This window comes from Elephantulus edwardii, unplaced genomic scaffold (genome assembly GCF_000299155.1).
Source record: "Elephantulus edwardii isolate Elephantulus edwardi_28Jun2011 unplaced genomic scaffold, EleEdw1.0 scaffold00061, whole genome shotgun sequence".
Classification (NCBI taxonomy): Eukaryota; Metazoa; Chordata; class Mammalia; order Macroscelidea; family Macroscelididae; genus Elephantulus; species Elephantulus edwardii.
In genome coordinates this window covers 4,312,064-4,324,119 of record NW_006399811.1, presented here as the reverse complement: position 1 = coordinate 4,324,119, position 12,056 = coordinate 4,312,064, and the positions used below count along the sequence as shown (strand labels likewise).

General features: G+C 43.5%; 1 protein-coding gene across 2 annotated transcripts in view; it reads left to right on the top strand.

Moving 5' to 3' along the window:
- Positions 1 to 12,056, top strand: part of ASTN1 (astrotactin 1) — a 572,154-nt gene that overhangs the window by 517,872 nt on the left and 42,226 nt on the right. For both annotated transcript variants that reach the window (XM_006887713.1, XM_006887712.1), the window contains exons 19-20: positions 5,036 to 5,187; positions 6,452 to 6,587. In XM_006887713.1, the coding sequence (XP_006887775.1) occupies positions 5,036 to 5,187; positions 6,452 to 6,587 (288 nt within the window). The remainder of the gene's footprint in view (positions 1 to 5,035; positions 5,188 to 6,451; positions 6,588 to 12,056) is intronic.

Genomic DNA, 12,056 nt, shown 5'->3' with positions numbered 1-12,056 from the left:
GTATACCTCAGGGAATGTGTGCTTAACCATTCTAATACAGAGAGGATGTTGTTGTTGTTGTTGTTGTTGTTGTTGATGATGTTGTTGTTGTTGTGCACTGTAGAGTCAGAACCTTCCCATAGCTGACCCGCTGGTGAGTTTTCCGAGACAGTTAATCACACAGGGGGAGACTGCCCATCCTTCTCGCACAGAGTGCCTGTAGCCTCACACCATGCACCTTCAGGATTGCAGTGCAGTTTCTTGCCACTAGGCCACCAGAGCCCCGTACTTAGAGGATAGATCTGAGCTAAGTTTTGGGGGTAAAACAAAGACTACATAGTGACTGATTGAAGGTCAGGATGAAAAAGGAAAGAGATGTGGAGAATGGCATTAAAACTTCTGACTTAGGTGGCTGTCATGACTAAAGGAAGCAACATCTGAAGAGAAGTAGCTTTGCGAAGGAGGCTGGTTCATTTATAGAGATGTCCTGTAGGCAGCCCAGAACAGCTGACCAGTAACTGACAGAAAGATTGCTGGGAACTCTGCAGAAAAAGCAAAAGAGTATGAACACCAGAGATAAGAATCTTAAGTCAAACCGAAAGACACGTTCTTGTGGGGCAGTGTGTTAAAGGCATGCAGTTTGAGGCCACTCGTTGCTCTGTGGGAGAAGGATGGGAAATCTCTTCCCATGTGATTTAGTGCCTCTGAAAACCTGCTGGAGGGTCAGTTATGGGTTGGTTCTGATTCGACTGTATACTATAACAACAACAACAACAGTGTGTTATAAGTTGGGCTGCTAGCTGATAGGTTGATAGTTGGAATCCACCAGTTGCTCCATAAAAGAAAGATGAAGCCATCAAACTACCTTCCAGAATGGTTATACCATTTTACAATCCCACCAATAATGTGTAAGAGTTCCTATCTCTCCACATCCTCTCTAACATTTATTACTTGTTGCTATGCTAAACTTTACCATTGTTACTGGAATAAGATGGTACCTCATTGTGGTTTTTATTTGCATCTCTCTTATTGCCAGTGATTTTGAGCATTTCTTCATGTGTCTGTTTGGCCATTTGAATATCCTCCTCTGTGAAAATTCTTTTCATGTCTTTTGCCCATTTTGTAATTGGGTTATCAGTCTTTTTCTTGTGGACACCCAGGAGTATTCTATAAACTTTCGTTATGAGACTCTTGTCTGAGATGGTATTAGCAAATGTTTAGTAGGTTTTCTTTTCACCCTGTTGGAAAAAGTTTTTGATGCACACATGGATTTAATCTTTAGAAGGGCCTCTTCATCAATGTTATCCTCTTCAGATTGGACATTTTAAAAAAATAGTAAAAGTTGGGGAGTTAAATTGACTAGCTACTCCATTGACAGGGGGGAAAAAGCTGAAGCAGCCTGTCCTGTTCAGACATACAGCTGTGGAAATCTGATGGAGGGTTACAGTGAGCTGAAATTGACTGTACAGTGATGGGTGTGAAAGAGATGAGATATGGAGCCACAGCTACATAAGGACACTCCAGAGCAAATAGCAGATGAAAAGACCAGAGGTGAATGCTAAGGGTCAACTTTCAGGGGCAAACACTAGAGAGTGTCTCTGTGGAGTGAGCGGAGGATTACGTACTGCAAAAGGAGCTGAGAATGAACACATCAGATTCCCTTCCCTTCAGGGGATGGCTGGGCAGAACTGCCTGAGCTGATTTAAGTCTTGAAGGCTCAGGGCCCAAGGCAAGAACCTCTCTTAACTTCTAATATGGCATCTGGCTGAGAATGAAGACAGAGCCAAGGAAACGCTGTATTTAATTAAGAGTGCTGGAAGGACAAGCTGGAGGAGCATGATTCCATGAGCTGGCAAGAAAAAGCAGCCTGAAGGAGAGATCAGAGTCTGGAGAAGCAGAGGATCAAGTGAGCAGGAGCACGAGACCACGGGATGAGACTAGCCAGTGGGCAGTGTTTCTTGGTGACGGTTGTCCTCTGACCTGTCTCATGGCATGGGGTGGACTTTAAAGAGCCAGCAGCAGTGGGCAGGAAGAAAACTCTGAAAAAGGGAGACCACAAGAATAGGGTCATTCAAAATCAGCACCTTCTCTTGCTAAGTATCTTCCTTCTGTGTGTATGTGGCTTTCTCTACACCAGCCCCTTGTTTACCTTCGTCTTTCTTTTTTTTTATTGATTTAGAGCTTACGCACCAAAAAGACAATATAGCTCCTGCTTAGTTCTTGTGCTTGGTAGAAAAGGAGCCACTGAGAAGACAGTGCCACTGCACTCACTCATCAGCTAGATTCTGAAACATGACAGAGGCCACCAAGCAGTTACCGCCAGGTGTACACCAAGTTCAGGCCAATAGAGTCCAACTGAAGATTCCATTTCTAAATTTCACTTGACTAAATGTCATAGCTAAAAATCTAAAGAGGCTAAATCTCCATAAACAGGAAATTATCTCGTAAGGACTTCACTCTTCTTAATCAACTCTAATCACTTCTTTCAATAGAAAACCTCAGTTTCTTATAATTTTTACTAAGTAATTGGAATAAGAAAATGTACTGCAGATGTACCCATGTCTGTGTGTAACTCAGACAGTCATTGGTTTCTCAGTACAAGCTTGGTTTTATCCTTATTTTCACAGAATTTGAGTTCTCGAAAGGCTTACTTTCTTAAACTTCCTCGTTTTTTCCCCCCTTCAAAATAGCACTCTACATATGCCTCTAATTAATGAATTAGTCAGTATCCTCACTCTGTTTTGGGAGTATTCCATCTTTAATGTCATATACAAAATATGCACTCCTTCATTCTAAGCTTCTAGCAGGAAAGCATGTGTTTTGAATTATTTTTCCCCAGTAGTTGAATTCCTTGCTGTTGCTTCCATAGCCTCCATGCTTTTCTTATTGCCCTTCTTATTACACACTATTATAATCCATGTTAACTGTATGTTTTCTATTGGCCCCGAAACTTCCAAAGAGAAGAGCAAAATATAGCTTGTACACCAGGGAATCCTCAGAATTACGCACATTCTTTTAGCTCATTGGTTCTCAGTAAATAGGTATTGACTTGGCATTGAACTGTGTAAATGGTTTGGTGTGATTTATCCACAATGTGTTGCCCATTGTCCAAAGACCCTGGTAGCATTCTGTAAGCTGAAAAAGTAGAAGGGCCAAGATGAGGGATAATTATGTGATACGAGACACCTAGATGAGGGTGAATGGCAGAGATGGAGGTGAGGGAGGGAGGCTGGAGTGAAGTGGAACTTGGAAAAGACCCAGAATATTTTGGTGTAGAAATTAACGGGAATTGGAAGCAAGGGAGAAACTTGAGACAGAGACGTGTACATGAAGTCAGAACAAAACAGTGAATTGAAACCACTTAGATCATCAGGAGATCCAATACCAGTGACTGTCAACATCATTTATTGAGTCTCTACAAGCTACAAAGCAGGGCAGCCTAGAGGTGCAAGATGACCAGCACAGACAGTAGTCAAAATAGACAATTTATACAGAACGAGGAGGCTGTGAACTGGGAAGAGTAAGAAGAGGCTGGCATCTAGAATCAGGATGTTGCTAAAAAGCCAAGTGGAAAGACTGAAATCAGAGCCTGAGGGAGAATGACAGGACATTGCTCATGAGAAGAACTCAACTTTCTCTTCCAGTTCCTAGCCCTATGAGCATTCCAGTGTTTCTCCACTATGAGTCTTAGTCAACATGATGGCACCTCCTAACCACAACATGACAGGTTCACATAAATAACACACCCATGCATATAATGTGCATAGTCTGTATAGGAAACTTAACGTGGAAAGGTGCTGTGTAGTTTGAAGGGGGGAAAAAGTATTACATGCACATTATTTTTTTACAAATTTTGTATCTCTAAACTAAGTTTATTACAAGGTCTAGCCAGTAGAGAGACCATGGCAGCAGAGACAAGCCCTCAGTCAGAGAGGAAACCAGGGATTCCAGAGCAGGGCAGATCTCGGCAATGCTTTGGTAACTCAACTTTGACCTTACCCACTGTCCCAGACCCTGCCTTCAAAGGAGCAGTATATAAGTATCTATATGCAATCTTTTTATTTTGTTTCAAGAGTAAATGCAGAGTTTGTATTAATTGAAAGCCATTCCACTTAGATGTGCTGCTGTTGTGTGCGTCTTCTAGTAAACCCCAACTCATAGGAACCTATATACAGCACATTGAAACCTCGCCAAGTCCTTGCACCATCTTTATAATCAATCTAAACTGTGCTTAATCCCGTTGTTACAATAACTGTGTCAATCCATCTCATTGATGTTCCTTCTCTCCTTCACTGGCCCTCTGCTCTTCCAAGCATGCTATCTCTTCTCAAGGACTGTTCTCCTACTAACATGCCCAAAGTATGTTAGAGGAAGTTTCACAATCTTCATGTCCTAAGGAAAACTCCGGCTACAATTCTTCCAAAACGATAGCAGTCTTCAAAAAGTTCTGTAATCCCTGGCCCATATATTATGCAGATAGACATTCATCTTCTGTTCTTCCACATATTTCTTTGTATATAATTATCCATCTAGTTTTCAGTCTGTATCAAGTGCTGAGATTTAACACACAGCTATTAAGAGCCTCAAGAACCTCGCTATCTAGTAAAGCTGTTGTTGGTTAACTGCCGTTGCATCAGCCCCCAAGACGTGAAGACTCTATCTACACTACGATTAACTGTTTGGATCAGTTCAATAGGGGTTTTATTAACTGATATTCACAAGTAGGGCAGGCCTTTCTCCTCAGTCTGTCTTAGGCTGGAAACTGCTGAAATCTGTTCAGCATCATAGGTACATATGCAAGGCTCCATCGATTGACAGATTATGGCTTTGTATGAAATGTGCTGCCTGGGAGTCTAACCCAGTTTTCCTGTATAGAAGGAAAGAACTCTTCTAAACCACCACTGTCCCTGAGTGAAGGAGTCAGGCCTCCTAAGTTGCTAATTTTAGTGTTAGGTTCAGAAAGTAACAATTGAGAAAGTGGCCAGCGATGGTATCAGAAGACTGTTGCACGTTTCGGCTGCCTCTCCACCTCACATTCCTTCCTGTCTGCACACAGGCTGAGACTCTCCACGGTCCATGAGCCCAGCAGCACCCTGGTCGTCCTCGAGTGGGAACACTCAGAGCCGCCAATCGGAGTACAGATTGTAGACTACCTCATCCGTCAAGAGAAAGTCACTGACAGGATGGACCATTCCAAAGTGGAGACAGGTGAGTACCCTTGCTTCACCTGGAAACCTCAGTGCAGTGCCGGAGGTATAAAGCAAAGCTCTGAGATGTGTCCTTAGGGGTGGGGAACCTAAGGGCTTTACTCTTAAGTGCCAGTATCCTGGGCAATATAAGAAAAGGAGGGAAACAACACAGCTGTGGCTTCCTCCACAGAGCAGCCATCTTGTCCATTTAAGAGAGTTTTTGCGTGGTGAACATCTGACAGAGCCCTTGTTTTGATTTTGTTTTGCTTTTTGTTTATAAAAGAGGTGTACATTTCATTGCCTCTGGGCACACTCACAAAGGAACAAGAGCACAGTACACTAGTTATCCGAGCCCACAATTAGGAAACAATTCTCTGCTAACCACTGCCATGATTACAGAAGAAAGATTCCTCTGCTAATAACCCCCCTCCGGGCAAGAGCGTGTGCAAACAGATGCGCTTGCCCCACGTCTTGTCCTAAAGCAAACTCTGCAGTTGTCAGGTCCAGGGAGAAGGAGAAGGCCTTAGCAGAGCAAGAACACCCCATGGGAGAGGATCCATTCCTTAGCAGTTCACAGTCTATACACAATGGGAAGAAGAACCCTCTCACTGTCCTCAAGTCAGTGCCAGCTCATAGCTGACCCTCCAGCAGAGGCTGTAAGTCACCTGGGAGGAGATTGCCCACCCTTCTCCCAGTGAAGCCACTGGTGGACTTGAATTGCCAGAGTTAACCTTTTCATTAGTAGCACAACTCCTTATAGACTAGACCACAAGAGTTCCCTTCTGTTTTTTTTCATAGGTAAAAGCAACATAAATAATACCTCCAGCTTATGCACTGACTAACTGGGAGAAAGAACTTCTGAGGCATCTGCCATGAAGGCTTATAGACGTGGTGGTGTGGCTTCAGGCACAGAACGCTTTGCATGGCTTCTGTGTTCCTCTTCAGGATATACTGAGGTGCAGCAGTAACCGCAGGCCAAAACAGTTGCTCTCTGGCCTTGCAAACACATTACATAAAAGAATCCACAGATACAGTGTGTCCCTATTTCTCTAGCTCTTTTCTCAACTAACTCTGGACAAATGGCTTGAGCGTCATTAACTAAATGTCCAACTGTCATAAGGGAAAAAATAAATACAAACCCTGTTTCTTCTAGATCACTTTTCTCTACAGATTTAAGAAGAGTGGGAGGCAGGGAGTTTAGGTGAAGTTGAGTTTATTCCCTCTTCTCCTTACTTGGTCATCACTGTCCCTTCTGTGTTCCTCATCCTCTTTCCTGTGGGCAGAAACAGTGCTGAGCTTTGTGGATGACATCATCTCGGGGGCGAAGTCTCCTTGTGCCATGCCCTCGCAGGTGCCAGACAAGCAGCTCACCACCATCTCTCTGATCATCCGATGCCTGGAACCCGACACCATTTACATGTGAGTAAACCACAATCCATCCAGTGAATCCCCACCCTGAAAACCTAAGACTTTTAGATGGTCTCCTTTTTATTTTAATTGATGTGAAATTCCTGGGATAATTTGAAAATGTGCAGTGGTATTAGGCCATTCACAATGCTCTCCAGTGTCCCCGGTGGTGGTGGTTTAGTGGCTAGGATTCAGCACAAGGATGTCCAGCCACCATATTTTTACTTGTCATTGTTGTTAGATGGCATTGAGGCAACAACTGTGGCTGACAGTGACCTTCTGAATAATAGATCTGAACTTTGCCATATTCTGTGCCATCTTTACCATCTCTGATATACTTGAGCCCATTACAATCCCAGTATCAATCCATCTGCTTACTGGTATGTGCCATTAAGTTGATGATTGCTCATTGTGACCCAGTAATCAACTGATCAAAACTTTGTTCTATCCTGCCCTGTCCTCATTGTGCAAGCTTACTGAGCAACGTGTGAATCACACATTCACCGTGTGAATCTCGTTCAGCTTCTTCCTTTCTTTCGTTGATCTTCTGCTTTTTCCAGCTTGATGTCTTTTTCCAAAGACTAGTGCCTTCTGATAGCCTGCCCAAAGTATGTGAGAAAAAGTTTTACCAGTCTTGTGTCTAAGGAGTATCCTGGCTGTATTTACTCCAAGACAGGCTTATTAGTTCCGAATATCTTCATCAATCTAAAATAAAACACCCAGTTATTCTCCATCCTCCTTTCCCCATAGCCCCTGACAAGTACCAGACAGCTTTCTGGTTTTGTTCTAGATATTGTCTATAAACAGTCAGATGTGACCTTTTATGACTGAGTCTGTCACTTTGCATAGTGTATTAAAGTTATCTATTTTGTAAGCATAGACAAGTTCCCTTCATTTGTTTAGATTTTGCTTTCTTTTGCTTCAGAGATACTGTGTTTTCTACAAATTGAAAGTTGTGGCGACCTTATGTTGAGCACATGCATTGGCACCATTTTCTCAACAGTATGCTCACTTCACGTCTGTGTCACATTTTGGTTATTCTCATAATATTTTAAACTTTTCATAATGCACATTGAATAGACTTGTTAATAATAATAGCATAGTGAGTATGTGTCTGTTGTTATGTGCTGTCAAGTCAGAACCAACATAGCTGACACTCCAGCGGGTTTTCAGAAACTGTAACGTTCATTGGAGGAGATTGTTCATCTTTGTCTTAAGAAGAAGCAGTTGGTGGACTCCAATGGCCTGCGGTGTAACTCCTTACCTTCAGGCCGCCAGAGCTCTCCATAGTGAGTATAGTGGATAAAGCACAATTTCACATACACAGAGAAACCAAATAAGGAAGACTGGAGAAGAATTGATGCCTTTCAATTGTGGAGTTGGTGGAGTCTTGACTATACCACTGACTGCCAAAAGAACAAACATATCTGTTTTGGAAAAAGTGCAACGAGGGTGGTTCTTAAAGGTAAGGATGGTGAGATTTTATCTTAAATATTTTGGACATGTTGACAGGAGGAGCCAATACTTGTAAAATTATCGCATGCTGGGAGAAGTGTGAATATCAGCAAAGGAGAGGAAGACCCTCAATGAGACGGACTGACACAGTAGTGGGCTCAAGTGTGGCCGAGATTGTGCGAACGGGACAGGACCAAGCAAGGTTCAGAGGGTCACTCTGAGTCACAGGTGACTCAATGGCACCTGATAACAAGAAAAACAAATCCTGAAGGGGATTCACTTTATTGTGATGTTCACTGCATTGTGGCACTGACTGAACGAGCCTATCTCTGAGGCTTCCCTTTCATAGCCCTTTGTCCCTTTTTAGACAAAATGATATTTTACCCTAGGCATGCACTACAATTTGTTTGTCCATTCGTTCCCTGAAAGGAGCTCTAGGGGCCTAGTTAAGTACGGTTAAGTACGGGACTAAAGGTCAGCAGTTGGAGCCTACAAACCAGCTGTCCTGTGGGAGAGAGAAGGAGGAGGTGCTCTCTCTCGCTGTTCAGATTTACAGTCTCAGAAACCCACTGGAGGGTCACTATAGGATCAGTTAGATGGCACTGGATTTTATCCACTGATGGGCATTTGACTTAGTCCTCCTTTTTGGCTTTTGTCAATATTGCTACAGTGAACATTCTTGTAAACATTCTTGTAAACGTGTTTGGGTTCCTGGTTCTTGTTCGTTTGGAAGACAAACCTAGGAGTGGAGTTGATGGTCGTATGGCAATCCTGTTTAGAGTTTTGAGGAACTAGAGAACTCTTGTCATAGCAGCTGCACCTTTTATGTTCCCACCAACAAGGTATCAAAGTTCCGTTCTGACGGCGATGACGAGGATGGCCGTCCTAGTGAAGTTGAAGTAGTATCGCAACCAGTTTGGTTTTGCTACATGATTTCTTTTAGGGATTTAGCAACAGATTTCTGAGTCTCTGAGTATTGACCCACGCAGGATCACAGTGCATCTTACTGAGTGTCAGAGGAGCTCTGGTGGCAGCTGGTAGGAGTTATGATACTGACGGAGAGGCCACCCCTCGCTGATGGTTCCAATTCTTCCAAGGGTCCCAGAGAGCAAGTGGACCATGTCCTCCAGAGCTGCGTACAGCTGCTGCAAACCTACTGGAAGGTCGGCTCTGAGTCTGCTCTGACTCGACAGCAGGGAGTGTTTGAGTAGTGATACCAGGCACTGTTGGAAGCAGGAGTGGCACCCACTTCTAAACAGCATGCCTCCGGAAATGCTATCAACTTGGATAAATGTCGAGAGTTATAGAGGGGCTTCGGACCTTTTCTTCATAGGGTATCAGTGAGTCGGGCTCAACTTGAAGGTAATCAAGAATAACCGGAAATGAAGTGGGGAGGACAAAGACAGATATTCAGTCTTGTCCTTCAAAGAGTTGTACCTTATGCATTAGGTAGAAAGAAATTAATGTCAAAGCAGAGTAAGGAGCATGTTGTAGAAGAGGCTTCAATAAGGAATATTGAAAAGGGCCCACCAGGCTGAGGACACAGAAAAGGCCAAGGTGAAGGGTGTGAAGGTGCATGGCAAATGGTCCAGAAGGTCTAGAGGAACATGAGTAAACAGGAATGGAAGAAAGTGAGACAGAGAAAATCCAGTGCCATAAATCACAGGGCACTATTCCATTGTTTGAGGAAGGAAGGGGAATGCCAGGAATTCAGCTTTGGAAAGCTCGCTTTGGTGTCATTGAAATGGATAGTTTGTAGAGGTTAGAGATGGTCAGCACTTTTTTTTCAGAGCAAATACAGAAACTCGCACACCAGGGCACTTGAAATAGACCTATTCTTGCTTTAAAGTCTCCTCCTTCTCTCCCTGTGCTCCGAGAACCATTGTAAAATTCTGATGGAGCAGAGGCAGAAGACATTAGAAGAAGAGAGATAATGATAGAATCTAAGTCATGATAGAAAAATTTGGGAGCAGAGGCAGAATTCTTCATGATGTAGTTCTGGACCCTCTTGACCCCATCAGTATGAGAAAAACTTCACAGTTTATAGAGGCACTCACAAGACTAGACTCTATTTTTTTTTTCAATAAATAATTTCCATTCCCACAGTTAAAGAGTTCAAAGAAGAAAAGCACTAGACATCTGAGGTGACATTGAATCACATGATGATCAGAGGCTTCAGTTTGGGGGAAAAATGTAATGAGGGGCTGTTAGTAATGAAAGTTAATAAATAGAAACGTAAGATTTTCTGAAGGGTTGGGAAAGTACTGACACGCATGTATGTTAATACTAGTATCGAGGTAAGTCAACCTGTTGATGTCCTAATTCTCATCAGCTCACATGATACTGAGCAACTATGGGCCACCTTAGCATTACCAGTTGCCCTGGAGTTGATTCATGGCAACTTCATGTGTTTCCTTGGAGAACCTCCCTCTATGGACTGTTCAGAGCTCTGGTCTTTCAGATGCAGATTGCCAGGCCTTTCCTCCAAGGTACCGCTGGTGAATTTGAGCCACTAGCTTTTCAGTTAGAAGCTAGGCCCTTTACTTTTTTGCTTTTCCCAGAGACTCCAACCACCCCCACATGCTGTCAGCTCAAACTCATGTGCCATCATGTCAGAACCTACTCATATCTGACCCTCCAGTAGATTTTCAGAGACAGTAATCCACACAGGAAGGGATTGCCTGTATTTTTCCTATGGAGCAGCTTGTGAGTTCAAAGTACTCACCACTGTGTTGGTAGTACGACTCCCTACCCACTAACCAGCGTTCCCTGCGGTAGCATGTCTCCAACTCGGTGAACCTCGGGTTTGTTCATGCTTTCCCTCACTCTGATTGCCTTTGAATTGGAGCCAACTTAGAACTAACCCTCTAGCGTGTTTCAGAGGCTAGAAAGTGCACAGAAGGAGATTGCCCCTTTTTCGTCTGAGGAGCAGCTCCACCTGTGGGCCAGCAGTGTAACACCCTATGGGCTGTGCCACCAGAGTGCCCTAGTTCAAACACTACAGAGTTTTATTCGTTCATTTATCAAGGGCTCACAAATCTGTCACTGAATGTCGAGGCCACCAGCTGCTTAGCAGGAGAGGATGGGCACTCAGCTATAGGTCAGTTCTAACTCTACAACAACAACATCAACTAGGAATTTCAAAGTGCTCCTGTCTAGGAGGCTGACAGGATTGTCTGCTGGGCCTGATGGTCATTACCCATCCTGGGACAATCCTCTAATTGTCTGGATTGCTCCATTTCCTGATCAAAGGCCTGAGGCTGACACTTTCTGCCACTCCTACTGCTTGGGGGAACTTCCACTTTTACCCTCCCACCCATTGCTGCTGAGTGTATTCCAACTCTAAGTACCTATAAAATAGACTAGAACTGTCCCACAGGGTTCCCAGGTCTGTAATCAGAAAGCCAAGGGCCATTCTGCTTTGTTCTGTAAGGACATTATGAATCACAATGAACTTGATGGCAATAGGTTTGACTGTTGCGGATTTAATCTCCGTAGAAGCTGACTGCTGCATCTTTCTTCCACTGAAGCGTCTGGTAGGTTTAAGTCACCAGCTTTTTGGTTAGCATTGGTTGTAACCACTGAGACACCGTTAAAAAGCCTGTTGTCCCAAATTGATTTAAAATCATAGCGAGAAGTTTTTCCAAAACTTTATAGAAGCCAACTGCCACCTTTGTTCCGTGAGGAGGCTGGTGGGCTCAAACTGCCAACTTTTCTGTTACAGTCTAGTGATTTAACCACTACATTAATGCGTGAGCTTTCTGTGAATGATGAAGTTAGATGCATGGGGCTGAGGCAAAGGCAGCCTATGTCCACTAGGTGTCGCTGCAGATTGCAAGAAGAGGGCACTGACCCAGTGCTTAGAAGGAGACGTGAAACCTGTGCTTCAGTCCCTGGTTTAAGGGACAGAACTATATTATTCATTAAAAGATGAGTTCTTGATCTATGAGTCTAAAGTCCAGTTTTGTTTCTGGTAGCTAAGTGATAGTAAGCTGTAATAGTATTTGTTGTTAAGACACGTTAAAG